This window comes from Chelonus insularis, unplaced genomic scaffold, assembly GCF_013357705.1.
Source record: "Chelonus insularis isolate UGA/USDA-ARS -01 unplaced genomic scaffold, ASM1335770v1 contig_116_pilon, whole genome shotgun sequence".
NCBI lineage: Eukaryota > Metazoa > Arthropoda > Insecta > Hymenoptera > Braconidae > Chelonus > Chelonus insularis.
The window spans coordinates 1,917,198-1,945,096 of NW_023276357.1; the positions used below are offsets into that span (position 1 = coordinate 1,917,198).

Genomic DNA, 27,899 nt, shown 5'->3' on the forward strand with positions numbered 1-27,899 from the left:
ACAAATGGAGCCAAGCCTCCTTTATTGACTGAACTAGATATACTTCGTATGGTTCCGTATGGCATCATGCTCATATTAAGTTCATTTCTTCTTATAAATTATTTATTATCATCTTTATTTATTTAATTATTTTTCTTTTCCTAGAAAAATTGTCATTAATTATTTTCTATGAAATTAAGATAACGATGATTAACGTAAGTTTGCTCGTGTGAGAAATTTTCCTCGAGGGTAATGTTTATGAGTCAGTACACGAAGGTTTCGAAAAGCTAAGAGTGCCAATAACTGATATAAGTACCAATAAATGAATCCATCATCTTAATCTTTTTTTAACCTAGAAACTGTAAACTTCTAATATAAAGATATCGATTAAATATTAAAAAAAATTTATTTTTAGCAGATATTTATTTATAACGAATAAATTACATACACAGTATGTTGTTTTGCTTAAATAATAATAATTTACCTAGATTGTTGTTTTTATTTACGTTGTAGATTGGGTGAGAAGCATAATTACAGGTAATCATCTAATTTTTTTGCGTATTCATTCAAAAATACTACTGAAAATACCAATTTCATTACACTTTTAATAATGTATTTCAATAAACATGATGATTGAATTTTATTTATAATGTCTATTCGTTGCTTTAAGTAGAATTTTAAGTTGAAAAGTAATAAAATTGATAGATTTATATTCAACACCCAGGATGATTGAATTTATTTTATATAACTTTATATACAAAAATGTATTATTTATAATTGAAAGTGGTATTTTCAGGTAGGTTGAATTTAGAGTAAGATATTTTTTAAATATCTATTATAAAGCATATTTCATAAGGATAATTATTAGAGTCACATGTAAGAGAATTGACTTTCACACTGTTTTAGAGTAATATAAAATAATAATAAATGTAGTTCCACTTAAAAACGAGGTGCATGATTAAAATAACAATTAAAAATAACATAAGACTATCTTCAAACAATTCATTGGTTCATAGAATAAATTATTACCTTCAAGTTCTTAGGCCTGCTAAAAACCTTGTTTTTTAAATGGAAATTAATGGCTATTAGCACCGAAAGAAAATTTTTTTTTTACCGGTTTTATATTATTTTTGTTGTTGTTTTCCATTGACTATCATAATTGTACATTAAACTTATGATATTGCGTAATTAATTTTTCGCCAAGTTGATGCACCCAGTCAATTAGATCATATTTTAAAAGGTTATTTTCAGATTACAATGTTTAATAAATGTATAAGTTTAAAATACTTTTCATATTGTATTGTGCAAAAAATAAGGGAATCCGAAATTTGTATTCTTTAAATAATATTTGTTTTTTTTGTTTCTAAAAATTGTTGCACATACACAACAATATAAATTGCACCCAACAATAATGATCACAATTTCAAAATGCGACTATTTTCAAAGCATCCTTCAGACAATGTGTGTTGGTTATTAATATGAATATTTTTTGTTACCAATATCGAATAACTATGGACTGTCAATTATTTTAATAATTGTATTCATTTATTAAAAAATTTCATTAATATATATTATTGAAAATTATATGAGTTTTTGGTTCCTCAATGGCAAAATAAGTGAACAATATAGTATAGTAGCATGTATAAATGTAGAATGATAGATTATAATCACGTTATGGAATCAATCTTGTTTAAAGACAATTTCGTGAAAATGAAAATTTATAGTGACCATACATTCTGCCTTAATTCAATTTAGGCGGAATAATTAGCAACTTTCGGTGTTCACAGTGAGGTATTTACCATCATCTTATACAACAAAAGAACCTCATTTACACTATTATTGAACAGTGGTAAAGTAACGAGGTTTTTATAGTGAGACAAAACAATATCTTAGCTCCATCGATTTCATGTGACTCCTACATAGGAGTATGGATTGTACATGCAGTAGAACTCTACTACTTCCCACGTTGTTTGTTTGTGCCATTTTATTTTAATTTTTGTTTTCAGTCCCTGATATGGTTACCTCTTGGCGAACTTTGTGGCCTCGGAAGCTTGCTTGAATTTTCGTTGCAGCTTTGTGCAGATCCGGATCAGACAGATCAATTCCTTGCAGCTCACTAGCAGCATCATCTACCTGAAATAATATTACAACGTTTTTGTAAGTTTCATCATCAATATTTTGTCATTATTTTTTGAATATTATCTAATTTATGTTTCATTTAATATTGTAGATTGTGGCTTGTAACCAATGATGGAGAAAAATGGGTTAAGAAAATATAGAATATCGTTATTTTTCTATTTTTAGTGTTAATTACAGTCAAAACAAGTGGCTGGACAAGTGACCTCGCGTGAGACTTACCCAACTTGAGTAGATGCAAAAAATGCTCACGTGAGACAAGTTTGCAGACATGTAAATTATTATTTCTTCACGATACTAAATTATTTCTTTCTCAAAGACATTCATTGAAATTTTTTCAATCATTATTTGATTGTCAAATAGAATTGTATTTTACATTTAGATCAATATTTTTTTTATATAAAACTAAATTTGTTATAAAGTCAGTGTTGGTTTGTTTATCTATCTTTACGTTTGATCGTTATAAAGAATGTATTAAGAAAAACTCCCCCGTATAAAATCAAAGGATTTATAGTAACAATAAATCTTAACTCTATCTAAAAAGTATTGACATTTATACCACCAATACCGCTACATTATTTAGAATCTTTCAAAGCATTTATTGATTTAAACCGCAGTATTTATCAACTAAATACCATGAAAATACTTAGGATTCTTCATTCTTGACCTTGTATACAAAAAGACATTAATGCTAAAATTCAAATGAACTGAAGTTATTTTTTTTGAGGAATTTTTATTATTTTTTAAATAAGACTTGCGAATTTTAACTGTATTTTTATACAAACATACTCTTTAGGAATATTGGAAAAACGTATACTACATGTTTTAATGCTTTAGTTTTCTAATATACAAGTATTTTAATATATTTTTTATAGTTGCAACGTGCTTTGAAAGAGTAATTTGTTATTTTACTTTTATTTGTGATTTTTAGAGCTAGTAGTAGTTTAAATATAATCCACTGAAATTTGCAAAGCTATTGATTTTTCTATTTTTTATTGGTTCATACTCTTAACTTTATTTTCAAAGCATTTTCACGACAGAGAACCTACGTTTGAAAATTTAATCGATTCAGAAGCTCATAATAAGCTTCAGAGTGTATTAAGATTGTTAACTCTAAAATAGGGTGAACACAAAAATGATTGATTATTTATTTATTAAAGATAATATCAAAACCAAGAAAAAAAAGTAGACTTTTATTAAATTAATTCTATCATATTTTAAATCTTTTTGGTTTAATTAAGTTTTCCATATACAAAAAAAAACTCCTTAAATATGATATAATTGTTCATTTTTCAACGACATTTTCATGATATCAAGTAAAATTTCCTAATTGGAAAATAGTAATATAATCTTCATTAACAAATAGATTTTTTCTGATTTTCATAAATATAATAGCTGTAATGAAAATGATACTTTTTTACTTAAAAAAAAAAGAACTCTTTCATTGCTAGAACCAGTTATTCTTGTCAGTGTGAAATTAAAACCATAAAAAGCTAATCTTATCTCCCATGAATGTCCATTGTTAATATCTTTTCATTGCTTTAAATACATAATCAATGTAAAGCTTTTTTAATTTAGCAGTTAAGTTATTTTTGAAAGGGCTGAACTAATTAAGGTAACTGACCTATATACCAACTTCGTACCAAATATTGATAACTTAGTATAGAAGTGATATACTACCAACCATTTCAAGGTAGTCGATAAATGGTGTGTACATAGAGAAGAGCTTCATTTTATTTTTAAATTGTTTCATTTATATCTCTAGGCAGTTACTATTGATGATTTTTTTTCTCTCTTACAACAACCTCTATTGATTAGAGTTAACATCACATTCAATCACTCTTTTTGAGTTATTGGATTGTTTTTAGAATGTACACAGAAGAAAATATGTAATTATAATTCATTTAGTTGATAAACTTCATTTTAATCATCTTTATAAATGACATAATATTTCTCGTTAAGTTTATCTAAATTTTACTAATTATTTTGTGACTTTTTTTCTCTGTCTACTTCTTCATGTGTGAATTAATGAAAACTTTATGTATGTAAATATTATAAAACCATTTCTATCATAGATATATTTTCAGAGTTTGTAATGAGAATATTTTTATTTTTTCACATATTCATTTATATCATGCAAAAGATATATGTAAATATATATATATTTTAAAAAACTTTTAAACTTTATCAGAAAAGATAATTTTATATTTATAATACTAAAAGCTTTTCAAATAATATAATTATTTATTTAACTATTTAATCCACAATGAAAGTAGAAATAATAAAAACTAACAATAATAATAGGGTAAAACTTTTTGTAATACTGGATTTATACGTAGATATCACAATAATGCTTAATGTATGTTTGTACAAAGGATAAAGTCTATAAAAAGTATTGTAGATCAGGATATGACAATAGAACGTTAGATGATAACACAAAGAAAAAAAAATATAGTAGTGTGAAATTTATATAATCATTATATTTTTTGTTACTACAAAGAATGAAGATGAATTTTCGAAAAGCTTTTATCGAATTGATAATATCCGTAGCTTCATTTTATCAGCTATTATATACAAAGGTCTTTGCTGTACATGATAGGGATCCTATATAGCTGAGCTCTGATCTAATATATATTATTAGAAGGTCAACAATATTTGATTTATGATGTGAATTATTGATCATAGATAATTATCGTTGGTTCACAGCTCATTAAACTAAATGTACAGTGCATACTGGGGTTGAGATTATTTCTATATGAACCAGCTTTGGATATAATAACATCATGAATGACTACGTCAGACATATTATATGGAAAGTCAATCATTCATTGTGTATCGTTATTATTTTCTAACATTGATTCCATGTACTACACGAAAATGATCTATTTTAAAAATGTTATGTATTGTTAAATAATCTTAAATGAATACTTTTCAAGTCCTATTTAAATATTACTCAATCACTGTTATGTTCAATGTGTATAGAACAGACTTAAACTTGTTCTTAAAAGTGAACTAGTTTTAAATGAAGTTGTGTATTTGTTATATCTTCAGAAGCACTACTTCATTTATAATTAAATTTAAATAAATTTGAAGTTAAACGTCATTTTCTATCAAGATATTCATCTTTTAAAGCTTCCTGGATTAATAAAATTATTTTGTTCATCAACAAAAAAAATAATTCATTAATTATTGTGAAGCTTTTTTATATAAAATGAAATATATTAATAGCAAAATATGCATAACATGTTATTTCTTTTATAATATACAGTCTAGAATTTTTTATTTAAATTATTAGAGTCTACACAGCAGTTTCAGCCAGGTAATTATCAATGCTTTAGGTTACTATGTCAAAAATAGCTTTTAATTATAAGCAGTTATTCTCAACGAGTAATTAAAAATTTAAATCATCCTATAAATTATATTCCAAGTATATTTGTTTCGTTCAGTCTTTTTTTTCAAAAAAAAAAAACCATTGTCAAGTTTTAATTTTTTTTCTTTTGTATGTATCAATCTATATTTTTTTTTATTATAAAAACATAAATTTTTTTGTCATGGCAATAATGAGTTGAAGCCGGTATATATCTTTATTATAAGAATATACTTCTTGCTTGAAAGAAAAGGTATTTGCATCGTTACCATATGACTTGATGTTTTATTCTCTCAAGAGAACTATAATAATGTAAATAGACTTATGTTCGTTCTGTTATCGCAACCTGGAGTATAGCTGAAAGGCTCGAGTATTCTTTTCATGAAGAATTCTGCAATTATATTGAAAGCAATACGAGAAATTGAAATATCAAGTATTGTTTAGTGAAGACAGGAGTTAAAATTATGACTTTAAAAGTATATATACCAACACTTTCCTGATAATAACTATGAATCATTTAGGATTTTTATGAATAAATTTGTATTTGTATTTTTAAGGAAGAATCCTAATTTGTTAACTAAAAGGAAATATTTAAATGATTGTTAAATTTGAGGTTTCGACTGTAGTAACACTACTTAATCAGATCTGTGGTGTACCTATAGGTAGATTAACTTATTCAACCTATTTCACACACTTCAATGAGATTTTGTTTTTTAATACGAATTAATTCAATCCTATTGCAAATTGGATTCATAGTTAGATTAGCAATAAAGCAACTAAATGTGCTTATATGATTATCAGCTTTACACACATCAAATACCAAGCTATATCCGATCATATTAAGTTATACCATCTTCTCCTCATCAGTTTTTTCTCACTAGATAACGTTAGCTCCATCTGATAATAAAAGAAAAATGATATCATAATTTTTTTGTTAAAATTATTTATTTAAAAAATAACAAAATGTATTTTGATTATAAATTAGCTGTCTGTCTAGAGGATTATTTAATTTGAATATTGTGCTGTCAGAATGTCATTTTACAGGAGAAGATAGATAGAGTACTCAAGAAAAGTCTACTTATGTGTGGGCACAAAGATAGATAATATAACACATCTTCGATCGGTCTCTTCGAAAGTTGTATATCTTGTCTCTGCTGTTCCTGGGTCAAGTATCAGCCTATAGGTTTTAACTTATATCAACTTGCTGACTTGGGAGAAAATTTTTTCAAAAGTTCAAAAATAATATAAAGAGGTAGAAACTCATTTATTTCATGTGTATTGTTGTCTACGTATTTTGTGTCTAGAAAAATTTGATTTATTTTGACATCAAAGGAAAAGTGAATTTTTATTTTAAAAATCTGTTTTTGAAAAGCTACCGAGCTATTTTATTATTATAATAAATTTTTTCTCTCTGTGTAAAATGATTTTTAATAAAATTAATTTTCCTTATCACAGTGTGTCGGTTAAATGTGTGAAAAAATATTTATGTTAAAATTCACTTTATATTAATTTTAAAATTAAATACTAGCTTTATCATGCGATTACTTTTGAACAGAAGCTTTTCATATTACATGACAAGCACTAGTTTGGTAACTTGTCAGCTGTAACTTGTTTTTATGCTTTGTTTCTCACTCGACTTCATATAAGTTACGGTCGATATTAAGTATAACATGAGTATTATTTTATTGTCGAGTACATGCATATTTGTATTAAACGAATACTCCATATTTACTTACATGTTATTAGTATAAATATACATACATTTACACTTCAATGACTGATTACGCGAATTAACATTTTACATTAACTCTAGATGTTAAATTTTATTTAAAAATTATTCTCTACTATGTAATAAATGTTATAATATAAAGTGTGGTATTTAATATTTTCTAACAATTGAATAAAATGACGATAATTTCATTTTTATGAATATTTTATTAATTTAGAACTTTTTCTACCACAATTATTCTTCGTTATTTAAATATTTCTGTGCCAGCAATAATGTATGAATGTTTTATTTGTTAGATGTAATGGTATAAAGCTGTATATTTATTTCCGGAATGCTGAAAGTTATATATGTGCTTAAATTATAGATATGTTGCCAAAATCTATAAAATAAAGTGTCTTTTTCCAAAACACATATATAAATATAACGTAATAATTAATATATTTTTTAAAATTACGCTCCAATTTTAATTAATTAAAATATTATAAAATATGAGCAAATATCAAAAGAGATAATTCAAAAAAAAAATAAATAAATGTAAAAGAGCAAATGGTTATAAGCTTCTCAAATAAGATTTGCAGCTTTTTTATGCAAACATGTAACATTTTTAAACCAGGAAAACTACAGTCAAAAGTTTGACCTATTTTCTTGTATCACTGGAATTGATCCTGAATATTCAATCCTATGTAGTATATTTTCACGACAATCTAGTGTTTTATGGATAAAAAATAATTCATTTTTAATTGATTTTATGTAAATTTTCAAATTTTTAAAGTCTGTTGAATTATTCACAATAATTTCATAGGTATTTATTTGAAATGCATTGAGAGCCGTTAGGTATCAACACGAAATATAACATTTGATAAAGTATATTCAGAAACATAATTTAATTATAATTATTATCTAATTGCCTCAACTCTTAATGGTATTTAATTATGCAATTACTTGTATATATCGTTGAAATTATTCAACAGTTTATATTTTGATAACTATTGACTGTTTACATTCCTAATAATTTTTTTGTGTAATAATAGTTCTAATAATTAAATTCATTACCGTGGCTTTTCGTTACCACAACTATCTTATTACAGAAAGTTAGCCAGCATAGTTGTGTGCTTGCGTGTCACCCAAGATGCCTGACCTATTGAGCTTGAGCAAGAATTTGTAAATAAGTGTAGAGATATGTACATACTAGAAGTATATAATGATTACACATACACTTATTTCTTTGCATTAGAAAAGCTAGAAAAACCATAGCATGAAATTAATAGTAAATAAGTAATTAAATTGTTTGACAAATCAAATCAATTTTTTTACTTTATATTAATTTCTTTTTTTTCATCTGATAAAAGAGTTGAGTTGATATAAATATATATTTATTTATCCAATAGAAATGAATATTCAATTCCGGTGGAGAGAGTAAAGATTCATTAATTATTAAAGAGTTCTCAGTTCAATGATCGATATTTGATAATTTTAGATAAATTTATCGGATAAATGTCACATTATTTCATATAATTAATGATATCAAAACAGGACGAAACTTTTGTTTATCGACGATATTACAGATAAAAATAGTTTTAGAGTTGAAATTTTAATTTCAGGATTAGAGCTTTTGGTAAAAAAATACTTTAATACAGGAAAAAGCTTTGAAATAACTAGCCAGTTACTGGCGAATTTACTCTATCAGTTTTTTGTTTATTTTACAAAGAGTTGAACTTTTATTTGACTATGGCTTTATCAATTTTTTCTATTCAAGATTTATTACCAGTTCAAAAAATATTTTTTTTTCTAAATAAACGTTTTCCAGAACATTAGTAAATTAAATGAAATACGAGGAATTTATTTTATTAATGCATTGTATCAGCTTATTTCCTTTAAGAATAGCTTTAGAACAAAGTAGATATTGTTCCTTACCTTTTCTTTAATTTTTGATGCTGCATCTTCAATGACATCTTCAGCAGCTTTCACAGCTGATGTAATAGCTTGCTCCTTTCTAGACATGTGACCACGAAAAGAAGCTTGAATTTTCGTGGCGGCGTTACACAAATCTAAAATATAAAAAATTTATTATTATTTATTTTTTAATAAGTGTTTGTTATTTTTTTTTTATTTATGTACATCAAAGTCATAACAATTACAGGATGGTAGTTGACAAAAAGACAGATTGAGTAATATTTAACCATAAATCAGGATATTTCGAGTAGAATAAAAAAAAATGGGTCTTCAAAGTGGTTACATTAAATTTTTATCGACTTACCAACGTCGTCTGCTCGAAATTCTTCTTCAAGTTGAGCTTTAGAAGGGTCGCTTTCTTCCGACCGAGTTCCTTTCTGCGATGTAGTTTCTGCTCCTTTCATACTCTTTCTTGTTTGATGGCCACGGAACGCTGCTTGTATCCTCACTGCTGCTGCTTCTTCCTTTTCCTTGTCAGTTACGTTTGCTGACTCTTTTTCTGTATCGTTAATGACTTTGTCTGGTTCTGTATCAGCAGGATTACTTGTCGCAGATTTAGGAATATCTGTCAACAAAATAAGTATTGATACTCAATCAGTATACAATAGTAACAAAGTCAAATTTGACTGTAAGATTTTGTTTTACATTTCTTATTGTTAAGAAAACATTTCTTCATGTATTTTTAAAAATATGCATGAAATAATACGAGAAAGAAATATGTAATCATAAAAGTATATTGACATAAAAGAAAGTTTTGTTAGGTACGTTTAATAATATCAGCCATTTTGAAAATACGTCAGTCATATGTGATACGTTTTGTTTGTGAAAATAAAAAAGAAATTTTAACACACGAAAAAATTCTTTAATTTAAAAAGGTCTTGGTATTTTTTTTTTTTTTCGAAATATTAGAATAATTTTAAAGTGAAAACATTGTTTTGGAAAAAAAATTAAAATTTTGCAAAAGTCAATAAAAAAGTGTGCCAACTACTAGTATCTAACTTTTATAAAACTTTTTTTTTTCATTGTTGTCATTGTGTCTTTAGCTTGTCAAATGATTATTGACTTCAGTAGTCAGTGTAAGAACTTGACTCATGTACAAGTGCACTAAAAAAAAAAATCCTCTTCATGTATTTACAATCTATTTAATTCTCTTCTTTTAATATAAAAAGAATTGATTAATGATAAATAAATTCCATCTTTAATAGATAAAACTTGGGATAGAAAAACTGACTTTAAAGTGTACTTTTTAAAATGAATGATTGAACTTTAATGATCGTTTTGATCACATCAAATTTTTTTGGTGAAATGGAAAATAAAAAATGACGAAGAAAGGTTAAAAGTTGACATGTCTGTAAAGAAAAAATGAAAAATTGAAGCAATTGTAGCTGTCATCACGTTTTGTAACAATTCACAAAAATGTCTAAACTATTTTTCTATCTACATTTAGTATAAAAATCGCTTTTATGACTAGAAATTCCTGAGTGCACTAAAAAAGAAAATTCATTTACTTTACATTGTTTGTATCGGAGTTCAATAAGTGAATAAAATCAAAAGGTACTTTTTTATAAATCTTCAAAAGAATACATTATTGCAAAATTTTTTTTTTACATTCACTACCTAGAGAATATTTCATATGATTACTGTCAAGACTTGAGATGTTAAATGAAGTGTTCGGAATACTTCTAAATCTTCTTTTATATATGATTTTTTTCATGAGATTTCCAGATTTGAACTGTCTTATAAAAAATGAACTCAGTAACGTCTCAGAAACTGCATGAAAAAGCCATTTAAGGATACAGAATATCATTTTACATGAATAAGAAAGTATAACTAATGTGCATCCTCGTGAATTTGCATTTTTTAAACAGAAAATAAAATGCCTATCTTTCTTCGTTATCAATTTTGAAAATCTATTATTAAAAATTTTAACATAAAACAATACTTTTTCTTTTTATCAACTCAGAAACAAAAACCAGATCAAATCTAATCTGATCTGCATTTTGGCAATATTTGTTCCAACTAGAATCCATGTTGACCTGACCATATCTAGCCATCTTTGATCCCCTAGACTTGGAACAAACTAAACTTCTCATAAAAATATTTGTACTCCGTATTAAAACTTTATACTCCAAAAGAAAACATACTTATAAAACGTATCAATTTGTAACATCAGCTTTTCTTTATTTTTTTATTTTATAATAATTAGTGTTATTTTTTCAGGTATAAATTCTTAGATAAGGAATTTAATTCCAACGTATGTGCTAGTGAAAATTCTTAGTAGAAAAAGAATAGTTACTGTGGCAAGATTGTACTGTGTGGTTGAATACAGATTAAAAGAAGTGATTAAACTTCATTAGTACTCTGGCTGGCTGAAATAAAACTGTATACTGATTAGAAACCATAGAAAGGTATGTGGCAAGCTACTAATTTGCAAAGTTCGTACATTAGTAAAGACTACCTTAAGGTAGATGCAATTGCTTCTATATCTCAACTAACAGCTTCTTACATGCACCTACGTTGTTCATATTTTCAATACCAAGATTATTCACGTCATTTGAATGAATACTATTTCTTAGAAAGAAGCTACTCATATGAGCTTAATTAAAAAAGAAAATTCAAATGCTTATTTCTTTGTGTGGAAATTATTTAAACTTGAAATAGAGGAAGATTTAAATATTTTAACAAGTTGGATTGGTAAATAAGCTTAGATAGAAGAATACTTTGTATTTCATGTCACTATTTTTGATAGAATTAGTCTCACATGTTTCCCAATTTCATCTGCTTTGTAGAGAGAATTTTCTGACACTTGCCATTAAGAACTCTTTTAGTAAGCTATGTATATGTGTATACTGTTTGCCAGCCTTTTGAATTTTATGTGTGGAAGATTAAACTGAGGTTTTTGTTCATGAACATTTTTTCAATAAGCAGAAAAAAAGATCAATGGAGAAAAAAAACTAATGCATAGTTTAAATGCTACAAATGCCAATATTTGCACATGCATCCAATACCAAAGCATAATACCTATCCTTATGCAATAATCAATTCCTTTTAAACAAACTCTTTTAAATAATTATGATAGAATATCTTATTGTTGATATTGATTTATTTTAAAATCCAACTTTTTAAAATTTAACAAAAACAATATCCATGTTTTATATAAGAATAGTAATAAAAATTAATCATAACTCTAATAGTTATAATTTTTATTCTCTGACATCGAATAGAATGGCAATGTAGTTTCTTTTGAGTACCATGTCAGGTCATATAGTACCTCACAAGAACTCTACACTCGTACTACATTCTTCATCTCAAGAGAAATAACATGTTACTATTATATTCATTTCTATACCTTCTATTTCACAGTATTTATGAAACTGCACAGTGAAGAATTATATATTTATTACTGTTATCCATAGAAATGAAATTTGCTTGGTTAGTGTAATCAATATCAATTGATAATACTTTTAAAATATGTTTCAATAATATAGATTTACGTTTAAATGTAAGAAACTAAAAAAAAAAAGTAACAAACACTGATGACATAGTAGTTGTCTTCACGAATCACTTGTTAATTTGGAGCATTTCCAACACTTTACGTTAGCCAATTACGATAAAAAAAAAAAAAGATAGAAAAAATAAAGAACAAAAGAAAGAAGAAATATACTTTATTCAGTAGTCAAGTCTTGAAGGTGACTAACAATTTAAGCTTGTCTTCTCTACTCGTTCCACTTTTTTATGTATTAAATAAATATATCTAAAATATATTATCATTTATCATTGAACGAACTCTGTTAAAATAAATCAATATTTTATAGCTGATATGCACATACACATATACAATATCGACAGTTTTTTCTACAAAAAGATAACTTTTTAAAGCAGCATTCAAATATCTTTTTATTAAGTACTTTATTATTGAGCTAAATGTGTGCATATAAAATCTTCATAAAAAGTGTACGTGATTTTTAAGAAGTTATACTTCACTAATATTAAGTATGCAAGAACATAATAGTAAGATTTCATGCAAATTTGGAAATGATGATTCAGAAAGTTTTGGAATAGAGAAGTTGGAACTAATGACATGTAATTTTAACAATAAAGTTAATTATTAGTTGGATTAAATATTATTAAATTTAAATTAAATAATAGTAATGAAGTATTTGACAAGTTCTTAAAATATACAGTCTGAATAAAATATTTAATTGCAAACGTTATCGATTTTATTTCAATTGGGCTAATTTTAATGGATTACTTAATTTTCTGGTTTACTTCATTCAAATGATTTGAATAAATTTAAATAGTCATAAAAATTTTTTCACATTTATTTATAATACCAAATAAATTTAACTTACATTCATGAATACTTTGTAACTTAAAGACATTCCAATTTTTTTTTTTTTTTGTCTTTCTAACTACACAACTTTTTAGTGATGAACTTTTGTAACATGGGGATAGAAAACTTACCAATGTGTGTTGTAAGATTAAACTTAATCGACAGTAACGAAAAACTCTAGTTTTAATATCTTTTAAGTTTTTATTTATTTAATTATGTATAAGTTTCATTTTAATGGGTCAACTAATGAAATAAAATTTATGCTTTATGAGCTATGAAATTATCATAACATTGAGGGTAAGCCAGAAGACAAATATGATGTTGTTGTTTTTTTGTAGAAGTGTGAAAATAAACTAGATATTCTAAAAGTTTAATGAAATTGTTACCACCTAGGGCGAATAAATTCACTTTTCACAGCATGATATATTGCATTGATAGAATAGTTTTCAATAACATCATTGATATATTAGTTAACCAGGCAGATTAATTATTTTTTTGTTCTGTTTTTATATAAATAAACATGAACTTTCAAAATTTAACTTCTAATATTATTGGAGTGGAATGTAGGTTCTATTTAATCTCACACTAAAATTCATCATCATTTAAATGATGGTGATATCAAGACATTTCAATCAATTTACAGAATCTTCATCAAAAAGTTGGATAATGGTTTAGAAATAAGTTTCAGAGTCTTCTCGGCTCAATAATTTTGAATATAAAATACTGCACACATGCATGACTTTATCAATCACGAGATGAAAAATTTATATAATCTCACTTTATCAATTTTTTCTTATCCAGTGTATCGAACTTATCTGTTTCTATGCGAAGTGAATACGAATAATTAAACATCTCTACTGGAGTTTTGTAAAAAAAAATTCTTATCTCAACATTAAATTTTTCTCGTGTCTTTGATATTTATTTTTTCTCAAGAACACAACATATATCTGTTGTATAATTTAAATAGAAAAAATATTAATTCAATTACAATTAAGTTGATTTTCATAATTCAAAACTTTAATTACGTTTGTATTTAATGATTACGGTAGGAAGCCTTTTTGAAAACTCAGTAAACTAAGCCAATTGAAATGAATTGTTCATCGTTAGATCAAATTATGTTATAACAACGGACTGTCCTACTTTATTAATGGTATTTTTGTATAATTTTTTATTATTAACGTGTGAAAATGTAGCGTGTAATAAACAAATTTGTTAATCATTAATTTACTAAGTAAATTTATCAAGAATTCTTTTATACCAAACTGGATGAAAAGAAGGTAAGCTCAACTATAACATTTATTACAGTCAGACACGAAGAAAAGCTTGTGAGTTGACAGAAAATTAATGATTTTTTGCAAGAAAGGTATATGATTATGTTAAAGTCTTGATAAAGTGAGTAAATATATTATTCAAAATCATTAAAAATTGATACTTAATGTCAGTAAAAATGATAAGCTTACCCTTGGTTGATCCTGTATTATACAACTAGTGTAAACTCCAACGAACGACTGATATGACATGGGTACCACACCAATCCTTTTATAACAGCGCAACAATTCTGCGCACACGCCATACAATCTCAACGATACTTACTATTATATACTAGTGTATATTAATGTAATATAATAATAAGAAAAAATTATTTAATTGTTAAAACTATATTGATATCTCAAGACATCATAAGTCAACTAACCTCAAGTATTGAAAATTACTTCAATTTTAGATTTCCAGTATTCATGAAAACAATTGTGAGTATCTTTTTTTCTTATAATAAATCCATTAAAACCAATTAGCCCAATATTTTTTTACACTTTCAGATTGTTGATGTAACAAATGGAATTTAATGATACTGTGTGGAATAATTATTTTCCAATTATTGCTATTAACTGGTATTGAAGAGCGATCATTTGGAATACATTATTTGGTAATTAAGCTAAATCATTGTTTGTGTTAATTTACAAATAGGTTTAATTTTTTTTAACTATTGTTGCAGAATATTCCAAGTTTTGAAGAAAAATAGATAGACTTTGACAGAGAATGGTGTTTGTAAATCAATGACAAATGGGATTTCGTACATTGTTTTGGTATTATTGGCACACTTTTGTTTAGATCTGTACTTAAATAAGTTCATTTATTACCAATTGAATATAAGAGAAGATAGGGATTATACATATTATCTGCGAAAACGTTTCACATAAGTGAATACTATACCGCATGAAGATAGAAATGTACTGTGGTAGAAAGTCAATATTATTGTACTTTTTATTATTCGTTATATTGTGTTTCAACTTTAGCTTTTTATGTCATAGTATTTTCGATAATAATTATGTAACTTTTATCAGATCAGATAATATTTTAAATGAAATTGTTGGATAAATATTTCAACCAACAGTCAATTAAATAACAATTTATTAAGTACTGGATAAAAAAGATGTTTTATGAGATATGATGTGCCATAAAACTCATATGGTGAACAAACAAACTTATTCTGCTATGTTGTGGCATTTTTTTAGGAAATTTCTGTGGAAATAAATGAAAATAGACTAACTGGAACAATTAACCATTCTGACTTGAAGTATACTCTTACATTCAAAGAATTCGATAAGTCAGATGCTTTTTTTAAATATAAATTAACAACAACATTATTTTTTGTGTGTGCATTAAATATGTAAGTACTTCCTCTTTATAATAAAGTCTTTTGTATTAAATCATTGCGTTTTATAATGTACTAATTTTGCTTTTAGGGATGAATACTCCATTGAATTTATGTGTTACTCGGTGTGGTTTAACAATAGAGAATTGAGAGAGAAAATAGTCTGCTTTCAAAGAATTAATGTCCGTTTCTAAAGTAACACTTTTTGAAAAGAATTATTTTTTTATAGGAAATTATACACAACTAATTCCACTATGACACATCTGATTTTATTATTGAACATTCGTGTATATTTATTTTGTATCAAAAATATTCAAATAATGATTGATAATAATTGCAGAGTTCTACATTTTCGATAAATTTTTGTAGGTACAATGATAATTTATCGACAGCCGGTAATCTACATGCTGTGAAGTTGGTATCAAATTTGTTGATGGAAATATACTGGTTGTCAGTAAGATGGTATTCAACAAAAAAATAATTAAAAAATAATTTTAATTTGATTTTATTGTTTTTAATGGTTGGAATTAATCTAAGCACTTTGGTAGTGAAGTGCGTCTTAAACAAAAGATTAATTAGTACTTATTTGCTTGGGAAAGTTTCCTTAATCTTTGTTAAAAGGTCAAAATTAATTGCTGAAGTGTAATAACAATTAAAAATTAGTTTCTGAACATGTTAGTTTGATGTCATAAGTCTACTGGTGAATAATGAGTTTAAGAAGTTTTCAAGTCATGTTGAAATATAAAACTACCATCAAAATTTTTCATTGTTTCATAGGCAAATCATGTTCACAGAGAGAATTGAACTAAATCAATGAAATTGCTCAAATTTCTATCAGTCATAAAAATCCCCAATAGTAAAATTATAGCTAATGGCGAGTCATTCAAAAATAGTTATTGTATAATTTAAAATTACAAGCTCGGAAATGACATATTTATTTAATAAAGCCAATACTTTAGTATGATTATTTAAGTACACATTTGATTTTGGTCCCACAGTAATATATGACTGTGATATCAATATTACTTATTCATGGATGAAACATAAATTCACTATTCTCAAGGTAAACTATATAAATAAATGATTGTATATATGAACTTAAATCAATCATAAAATTAGAAATTTATTAAATAAAATAAGCATTTTGACAAGTTTTCATACCAATTTTATCCATTAAATCTCTATAGATTCGAACGAGACATCAATATTAACTGTCAATATGTCAACAAATATAACCTTTAGCACTATTTTCAAATTAATTAACTCCTTATTGACAATTTTAATCCTATATTTATATCTCGTATCTCTACAACAAAAGCAAAATATTGTGAAATTATATCATGCATAAAATTATTAAAAATTAATAAGTTCTCACGAATTTTTACTGGAGTAGTTGTCATAAAAATAATCACCAGTGTTTAAGTAATTTCTTTTATCTGACATAAAACTATAAAAGATAATTTTTTCATGTTTGTGTTGTGTGAACATAAAAAACATTTAATATATTGTTAAAATGTATACTTCTTTCTAATATTGAACACCAACTACTGTCAGAAACAGTTAAAAAATATGACATAATTTATGAAAATCAGCTAGATTCTCTATCGACCTATTTAACTATGTATTAAAACTGTGCCCTTCGCCATTTTCATCATAACAGTATTTTAACTTTATTTACAATTTTATAACAGTCCTAGAGCATAACTTGGTGTGTAAGGACTTGTTAAAACTCGAAAGTTCTTTACAGAAGACTTTAATATTCATTAAGCAGAATTTAAGCTTATAATCAAAATGTAACAAATATGAAAATCTAATTAATTAACATGATTTCTGATAAATTTTTAAATTTTACGATTACTGTGTGATAATTGTCCAAACATTGGATATAAATCCATCTGAATAATTCGTGTTCATTCATATAACAACTTATCTGTCTGCCATGATCTCGCAGTTTTCGTAGAAAATACACGAAATAGAACAAATGCACGTGATCTACTTAACAGTATTTCAACTAATATAAGAGAATGTACACTGAAAAACTAGGACAAGACTATCGCGAAATTCAATCACGATATTAGCGAGTCGATAAATAACCGAGTATATGTTGCGTGACGTCAACCGATCTATGGTGTAAACATAAAATCCAATATTATGTGTTCATTTTAAAAAGTAAGAGTGTTTCAATCATCATTCGAATCTTTATGTTTGATATATATTTATTCTAATAATTATGAAGTAAATGAAGAATAATCTATAACTAACTTATCAAAGAGATTCCAGGCATTATCAGATTGGCGAGTCATCACATCGATCTCAACGGAAATGCCAAGAAGGGTGCGAGCTAAATCGATCGACGTTCAATGACCCTCACGCTACATGTGTATATATGTCATGTAATTGTGCAATTATTGCTCGTTTCGTGTTAATTTATGCACAAAGTACATTTCAAAAATATTATATGGACAAGTGGTTTTTTTTTTACTTCAGTCAATTGCAGACTAGTCACATGACAAATTATTCCTACATGAAATATACATTCGATCGGTTGTCACTTGTCAGGAGTTTGAAGTCTCTGTAAAGTTTTAGCCAACAAATGACATAATTATATGAGTAAAGTAATTTATACTTGAATGTGAATGTTCAAAGTCAAGTAAAATGTTATATTAAAAATTTTTTTGTCAATAAAGAAAAATATAAAATTCTACAAGGTGGATTAATAAACAAAAAAAGTAGAATAATTCTAGAATTTTGGATATCTTTTATATTTGAATTAACGCTTTAAATATACACATACTCTAGATCATATAAACTTCAATGATTGTATTATTAGCCAGTAGTTAAGTCTGTTCATTGACTCTTTTTTTAGGAATGTTATGTAAAGTATATACTACTCTAATTCAGTGCAATTCACTTCAACTCCTATTATTTTTGTTATTTTAATAAATTATTTTGTTTACTTGTGAATTAACGCATTATTATGTAATGATGTAATCAATAAACAAAAAATGAGAATTTACTATTCATCATGCATCAAAGACAAATAACCTTAAGATTGAAAAATTAGCATTTAATTTTGTAACAGCTTATAACATACTTTTCTGGTTGTCATCATAAATATGTTAGGGACAACCTTTGTACTTGATTTATTTAAATATCATATCATGTGAAAATTTGTTTGCTTGGAATGTAATATTTTAGTCCGTTAAGTTAAGATTATATTTAACAAAAGCGACGTTATTTTTATAAACGAGCTGAATAATCTATTAAAAGGTAGAAAATTAATGCCAAAAAGTGTGTATTCTCACCGCCATTCTTGACATCCTCTTTTCCCTCCTCGGCTACCGGTTGAACATTCTCTTTACTCGTGTTGCATCCCATCTTTTATCAGTGCACGTGTCTATATTGTACTATTATATCGTTAATATCCCGAAAATGAATACAATATTTAATATTATTTATCACGTATTAATTTTATTTTAAAAATTTTCGATAAATATAATTATTTTTTAATTTACAGTAACTTTTATTATCATTTACTTTGAAAGTTTATAAAAACTACGCAGTAAAGATTTTAATAGTCTTAGTGTTGTAAAAAATAAGACGGCAATCTCAAATAAGTTACAATTGAATCGTATAGAAAAATCACAGATTAAAATATGGAGTTTTAATATTATTGCTTTACTCGGTAAATTTCACAAATTTTTTGATGCTTTTGTCGGACGTATGTCACAAATATAAGTATTATATTTCAAAAAAAGTAGTAATATTCAAAATATAGTAGAATATAATTATTACAAGTTTTTTTTTTTAATAAATGTGCTTTTACTACTGGTAAAAAGATCTCTATTCTACAATAATCAACATCAATGTTCTGTCGACGCCGCGGGCGTACTAACTCTGTCGTCTGCCGACGACCCTGCCCTTGCGTCGCGACGATGCGTCAATATATACTACTGAACACATATATATATATATCTTCATGTATATATATATATATATAACGTGATTAATTTAATGCACAGAATTATTAACTTTTAAATTATTTTATAATCGCTGTTCACTTTATGAGTTTTTTTGTAAGTTATAAAAATAATAATACAGAACTCAAAAAAAAGTAGGATAGGAAAACACAAATTCGTTATTGAAAAGTTTATAACCAAACAAGTGCTTTCATCTTTATAAATGAATCGGATTTAATTCAAATAATTACATATCTGATGTACTCCATTTATAAGCTTCTTCTTGTATAGCAGCCTTAGCATTTTGAGCTTCAAACCACTTTTTTTCATAACCATTACTTCGATCAACTCCGTCCCAACGATGACCTGGTCTAATACCAAAACGATTAGGCATGAATGACCCTTGATAGCTCGGTTCATCAGGCTGTCTTTTTCCTTCCTTTATTTGTTTCTTTTTAATGTATTCTAACATAGGGTCACCCTCTCGTTCAACTGCACGAAGTCTTGCATCAAGATCGGCATCATCTGCATATCTTGCTAAAGGTTTGCTCATTTCATAAAGATCGTCTTTCAATTTTTCCATCCGATCATCAACTTGTTTCAACCTGTGATAGAAATATTTAATTATTAAAATTTTTGTAGTTATAAAAATAAGATGATCAGACTAATAGACCTCTATTTATTAGTTTATTTATTTCAAAGATTATAATATTTGCTATTTACATACCCTTTGCCCCATCGAGCATATTTTTCATCGATTTCTTTCTGTCGTTTCTCTTTTTCTTCACGTTCAGCAGCTTCAGCTTCTAAATTTCTTCTTTTCCCTGTTTTCTTATCTCTCAATACTGCTGCTTGACCAACTCCACTTGTTTCACTGTCCATCTAAGAAAGTTTGAATTATTAATTTCATAAACTAATTTTAAAAAAGCGAATTAAATAAATTATTTCAATTGAAATGTAATATAAAATTAAATATCATACTTGACGGAATAATTCAGCTTCTCTCTTTTTATGAGCCATCGTTTCTTCCCTCAAATCTTGAGCATTTTGTAATCCAGCTGTTTTACCATCTAAAGTCTTCTTCAATTGTCTATGATTTTCTGGACTTCTTGATTTGTTGCGATATCTATCTAATTTAGATTGCCGACTTTCTGACAATCTTCTTTCATGTCTTGATGATTCTGGTAATTTTGAAGAATGTCTGAAATTATTGGACTCTGATCTAGAGTGTCTAGGTGGACTTAAATCTGAATCTGATTCTCTGCTTTTTGGGTTTCTGATTGATTTGTTATGAGATTTACGATATGAATTATAATTTGAGTCTAATTTTTCATGATGATTTCTTGTTCTTCTTGGCGACATTCTAGACGATTTATGCGATGGTTTACATTTTGGATCAACATCTCTGTATTTTTTTGAATTTTCATATCTACGAGGCGGACTTAAATCGGAATCTGATCCTCGATTATTTCTTGATGATTTAATTGAGTTTTTATGTGAGTCTCGAGGGGGACTCAAGTCTGAATCCGACCAATCACGATTCTGTGTTTTTTTTAATTCTTTTCGTGACGAACTTAGATCTAAATCTAAATTACTCCTGTTTTTAGAAGTTCTATGATTTCGATGTGACTTTTGTGATAGATCCATATCTGAATCATATTGTTTATTACTTTTAGATGCTTTATAGGATTGTTTTCGTGGCTCTCGAGTTGGGCTTAAGTCGGAATCTGATTCATTATTGTGTCTGGAATGATGTGACTTTTTGTGTTTACGTGGTAAATTGAGATCTGAATCAACTTCACTTTGAAATTTATGAGATGGACTTGAATCTTCATCAAGATGTTTTCGTTTCTTAGAAGTTTTTTCAGAACTGGTTTCAATCTTTTTTACTTTAGAGTCCTTACTCATAAATGAATCTTTCTTTTGAGAAATAAAAGTATTGTCATTATTAAATGACGTGATAGCAACGTTTCCTTCACCATCATCAGCTATAACTTTCCATTTTTTTCTATCCGAAAAATCTGTAGGTCCTCTTTCATCAACTACTCCGACAATTTGGGGTGCATCTTCTGTATTGTTTAAAATTGCAAATTCTTCATCTTCTACTGGACGTATATTATTTAGGTCGACATCATCATCAATGATTTTAACTCTGGAAAAGATATCTTACATTTTTGGAAAATGAACAGAACATTTTAAAGCAAGTATTTATTTTATGGATGAAAATATTCCATCTTAATAAAATAAATGTTATTTTTCGTTTGTTGACGTTATAGTGACTGTCAACATAACCTAAAATATAATAGATCAATATAATTTCAATAAACAACACATAAAAAAATTAAAAATAACACTTACTTCTTTACTCCAATTTTGAATTTTTTTTTCTTCTTTTTCTTTGCTTCATTAGAACCTCCGAGATATTTTTTTAAATATTCTTTTTGACTAATTTTTGTTTCCATCTTATTCATCAGATAACCAAATTGATGGAATTCTTGGAACAGAGACAAGACCAGAGAAGAGAGACAGTATAGAAGTCCAATGCTGTGTTAAAAATCCGGACGAGGTGTCGGTCAACATGTCAGTTATCTCAAGTCACAAACATAAAAGTACCTGTGAACCCATCGAGAGATGGCGCAGCAACGGTTTATTCTAGCCACGCCCATTAATCTAAGAGAGAAAAGAGATAAGATTTGTGTTCTCTTTTACTCTCATTATAAAAATCCTGAGCCAGTTTATCTTCAAGTTATAAAACAAATTCGATATTTTTGTAACAGTTCAGCGGTACCACGCTCGACTATGGAAACAAAAGTTTTGTGATCAAGCTTATCAATGTCATTTTTTTTTAAAATTAATGAATTGTAATAATTAATAGGATATCCCCGTCAAAAATGCCGTATCTCGCTTAGTTTTCGAGTTATGAGCGTTTAAAGATTTTTTTATGTTTTATTAGAGCATGGCTTTGTTTTTCGCCTATAACTCACGATCTATCGAGGGTACGGGGACCACGAGCATGTCAATGGATTCCTGAGATCAAGAGCTTTTCATTGATATAGTCAAAATTATGATCCGGCCATAATTTATGCTAAAATTAGAGCCATTTCCGGTTTCACCTCCATTTTCGGTTCGATGATCGTTGGAGTAAATGGTAATTCGAGGTCAAATTTCAAAGCACCGGAACGTTCAGAATAACTACCCAATCATCAAAATCCGAGAATTTTGTTTCCTAACCTCAAAAAATGCAAAACATCGTAATTATGCTCGGATCATGGAATTGAGGATGTCATTGGGAAGACGGGGACGAGACAGTTTCCAAACACTGGCTGTTGATTATATTTGGATAGTAAAATCAGGAGATATTTCTGAAAAACTGCAAAACATAAAAATGTGCATAACTTCTATGCCAATGATGCTACGGAGCTGATCGAGGACTCATATGAAAGATCTGGACCTAAGTAGTAAATTGGATCCCCCCTATAGGATATCCCCGTCAAAAATGCCGTATCTCGCTTAGTTTTCGAGTTATGAGCGTTTAAAGATTTTTTTATGTTTTATTAGAGCATGGCTTTGTTTTTCGCCTATAACTCACGATCTATCGAGGGTACGGGGACCACGAGCATGTCAATGGATTCCTGAGATCAAGAGCTTTTCATTGATATAGTCAAAATTATGATCCGGCCATAATTTATGCTAAAATTAGAGCCATTTCCGGTTTCACCTCCATTTTCGGTTCGATGATCGTTGGAGTAAATGGTAATTCGAGGTCAAATTTCAAAGCACCGGAACGTTCAGAATAACTCCCAATCATCAAAATCCGAGAATTTTGTTTCCTAACCTCAAAAAATGCAAAACATCGTAATTATGCTCGGATCATGGAATTGAGGATGTCATTGGGAAGACGGGGACGAGACAGTTTCCAAACACTGGCTGTTGATTATATTTGGTTAGTAAAATCAGGAGATATTTCTGAAAAACTGCAAAACATAAAAATGTGCATAACTTCTATGCCAATGATGCTACGGAGCTGATCGAGGACTCATATGAAAGATCTGGACCTAAGTAGTAAATTGGATCCCCCCTATAGGATATCCCCGTCAAAAATGCCGTATCTCGCTTAGTTTTCGAGTTATGAGCGTTTAAAGATTTTTTTATGTTTTATTAGAGCATGGCTTTGTTTTTCGCCTATAACTCACGATCTATCGAGGGTACGGGGACCACGAGCATGTCAATGGATTCCTGAGATCAAGAGCTTTTCATTGATATAGTCAAAATTATGATCCGGCCATAATTTATGCCAAAATTAGAGCCATTTCCGGTTTCACCTCCATTTTCGGTTCGATGATCGTTGGAGTAAATGGTAATTCGAGGTCAAATTTCAAAGCACCGGAACGTTCAGAATAACTACCAATCATCAAAATCCGAGAATTTTGTTTCCTAACCTCAAAAAATGCAAAACATCGTAATTATGCTCGGATCATGGAATTGAGGATGTCATTGGGAAGACGGGGACGAGACAGTTTCCAAACACTGGCTGTTGATTATATTTGGATAGTAAAATCAGGAGATATTTCTGAAAAACTGCAAAACATAAAAATGTGCATAACTTCTATGCCAATGATGCTACGGAGCTGATCGAGGACTCATATGAAAGATCTGGACCTAAGTAGTAAATTGGATCCCCCCTATAGGATATCCCCGTCAAAAATGCCGTATCTCGCTTAGTTTTCGAGTTATGAGCGTTTAAAGATTTTTTTATGTTTTATTAGAGCATGGCTTTGTTTTTCGCCTATAACTCACGATCTATCGAGGGTACGGGGACCACGAGCATGTCAATGGATTCCTGAGATCAAGAGCTTTTCATTGATATAGTCAAAATTATGATCCGGCCATAATTTATGCTAAAATTAGAGCCATTTCCGGTTTCACCTCCATTTTCGGTTCGATGATCGTTGGAGTAAATGGTAATTCGAGGTCAAATTTCAAAGCACCGGAACGTTCAGAATAACTACCAATCATCAAAATCCGAGAATTTTGTTTCCTAACCTCAAAAAATGCAAAACATCGTAATTATGCTCGGATCATGGAATTGAGGATGTCATTGGGAAGACGGGGACGAGACAGTTTCCAAACACTGGCTGTTGATTATATTTGGTTAGTAAAATCAGGAGATATTTCTGAAAAACTGCAAAACATAAAAATGTGCATAACTTCTATGCCAATGATGCTACGGAGCTGATCGAGGACTCATATGAAAGATCTGGACCTAAGTAGTAAATTGGATCCCCCCTATAGGATATCCCCGTCAAAAATGCCGTATCTCGCTTAGTTTTCGAGTTATGAGCGTTTAAAGATTTTTTTATGTTTTATTAGAGCATGGCTTTGTTTTTCGCCTATAACTCACGATCTATCGAGGGTACGGGGACCACGAGCATGTCAATGGATTCCTGAGATCAAGAGCTTTTCATTGATATAGTCAAAATTATGATCCGGCCATAATTTATGCTAAAATTAGAGCCATTTCCGGTTTCACCTCCATTTTCGGTTCGATGATCGTTGGAGTAAATGGTAATTCGAGGTCAAATTTCAAAGCACCGGAACGTTCAGAATAACTCCCAATCATCAAAATCCGAGAATTTTGTTTCCTAACCTCAAAAAATGCAAAACATCGTAATTATGCTCGGATCATGGAATTGAGGATGTCATTGGGAAGACGGGGACGAGACAGTTTCCAAACACTGGCTGTTGATTATATTTGGTTAGTAAAATCAGGAGATATTTCTGAAAAACTGCAAAACATAAAAATGTGCATAACTTCTATGCCAATGATGCTACGGAGCTGATCGAGGACTCATATGAAAGATCTGGACCTAAGTAGTAAATTGGATCCCCCCCTATAGGATATCCCCGTCAAAAATGCCGTATCTCGCTTAGTTTTCGAGTTATGAGCGTTTAAAGATTTTTTTATGTTTTATTAAAGCATGGCTTTGTTTTTCGCCTATAACTCACGATCTATCGAGGGTACGGGGACCACGAGCATGTCAATGGATTCCTGAGATCAAGAGCTTTTCATTGATATAGTCAAAATTATGATCCGGCCATAATTTATGCTAAAATTAGAGCCATTTCCGGTTTCACCTCCATTTTCGGTTCGATGATCGTTGGAGTAAATGGTAATTCGAGGTCAAATTTCAAAGCACCGGAACGTTCAGAATAACTACCAATCATCAAAATCCGAGAATTTTGTTTCCTAACCTCAAAAAATGCAAAACATCGTAATTATGCTCGGATCATGGAATTGAGGATGTCATTGGGAAGACGGGGACGAGACAGTTTCCAAACACTGGCTGTTGATTATATTTGGATAGTAAAATCAGGAGATATTTCTGAAAAACTGCAAAACATAAAAATGTGCATAACTTCTATGCCAATGATGCTACGGAGCTGATCGAGGACTCATATGAAAGATCTGGACCTAAGTAGTAAATTGGATCCCCCCTATAGGATATCCCCGTCAAAAATGCCGTATCTCGCTTAGTTTTCGAGTTATGAGCGTTTAAAGATTTTTTTATGTTTTATTAAAGCATGGCTTTGTTTTTCGCCTATAACTCACGATCTATCGAGGGTACGGGGACCACGAGCATGTCAATGGATTCCTGAGATCAAGAGCTTTTCATTGATATAGTCAAAATTATGATCCGGCCATAATTTATGCTAAAATTAGAGCCATTTCCGGTTTCACCTCCATTTTCGGTTCGATGATCGTTGGAGTAAATGGTAATTCGAGGTCAAATTTCAAAGCACCGGAACGTTCAGAATAACTCCCAATCATCAAAATCCGAAAATTTTGTTTCCTAACCTCAAAAAATGCAAAACATCGTAATTATGCTCGGATCATGGAATTGAGGATGTCATTGGGAAGACGGGGACGAGACAGTTTCCAAACACTGGCTGTTGATTATATTTGGATAGTAAAATCAGGAGATATTTCTGAAAAACTGCAAAACATAAAAATGTGCATAACTTCTATGCCAATGATGCTATGGGATTCATCAAGGGCTCATATGAAAGATCTGGACCTAAGTAGTAAATTGGATCCCCCCTATAGGATATCCCCGTCAAAATGCCGTATCTCGCTTAGTTTTCGAGTTATGAGCGTTTAAAGATTTTTTTATGTTTTATTAGAGCATGGCTTTGTTTTTCGCCTATAACTCACGATCTATCGAGGGTACGGGGACCACGAGCATGTCAATGGATTCCTGAGATCAAGAGCTTTTCATTGATATAGTCAAAATTATGATCCGGCCATAATTTATGCTAAAATTAGAGCCATTTCCGGTTTCACCTCCATTTTCGGTTCGATGATCGTTGGAGTAAATGGTAATTCGAGGTCAAATTTCAAAGCACCGGAACGTTCAGAATAACTCCCAATCATCAAAATCCGAGAATTTTGTTTCCTAACCTCAAAAAATGCAAAACATCGTATTATGCTCGGATCATGGAATTGAGGATGTCATTGGGAAGACGGGGACGAGACAGTTTCCAAACACTGGCTGTTGATTATATTTGGATAGTAAAATCAGGAGATATTTCTGAAAAACTGCAAAACATAAAAATGTGCATAACTTCTATGCCAATGATGCTACGGAGCTATCGAGGACTCATATGAAAGATCTGGACCTAAGTAGTAAATTGGATCCCCCCTATAGGATATCCCCGTCAAAAAAGCCGTATCTCGCTTAGTTTTCGAGTTATGAGCGTTTAAAGATTTTTTTATGTTTTATTAAAGCATG

General features: G+C 28.7%; 2 protein-coding genes across 4 annotated transcripts; both read right to left on the minus strand.

The window, feature by feature from the left end:
* Positions 1-394: 394 nt before the first annotated feature.
* Positions 395-20,138, minus strand: LOC118073344 (cilia- and flagella-associated protein 91). 3 transcript variants are annotated; one of them, XM_035093836.1, is made up of 4 exons: positions 19,456-20,138; positions 9,469-9,729; positions 9,126-9,259; positions 395-2,112 (listed from the first exon to the last, which is right to left on the minus strand). In XM_035093836.1, exons 1-4 carry the CDS (start codon positions 19,526-19,528, stop codon positions 1,969-1,971), a joined length of 612 nt encoding a protein of 203 aa, XP_034949727.1. In that variant the 5' UTR covers positions 19,529-20,138; the 3' UTR covers positions 395-1,968. The 3 variants fall into 3 exon arrangements, with proteins under 3 accessions (XP_034949727.1, XP_034949887.1, XP_034949805.1); XM_035093996.1 differs by lacking the exon at positions 19,456-20,138 and adding an exon at positions 9,930-9,963; XM_035093914.1 differs by lacking the exon at positions 19,456-20,138 and adding an exon at positions 9,810-9,929.
* A 180-nt stretch (positions 20,139-20,318) lies between these two features.
* On the minus strand, positions 20,319-22,633 carry LOC118073271 (BUD13 homolog). Its single transcript, XM_035093710.1, has 4 exons — positions 22,468-22,633; positions 21,091-22,261; positions 20,837-20,991; positions 20,319-20,714 (listed from the first exon to the last, which is right to left on the minus strand). Exons 1-4 carry the CDS (start codon positions 22,578-22,580, stop codon positions 20,357-20,359), a joined length of 1,797 nt encoding a protein of 598 aa, XP_034949601.1. The 5' UTR covers positions 22,581-22,633; the 3' UTR covers positions 20,319-20,356.
* Positions 22,634-27,899: the final 5,266 nt, after the last annotated feature.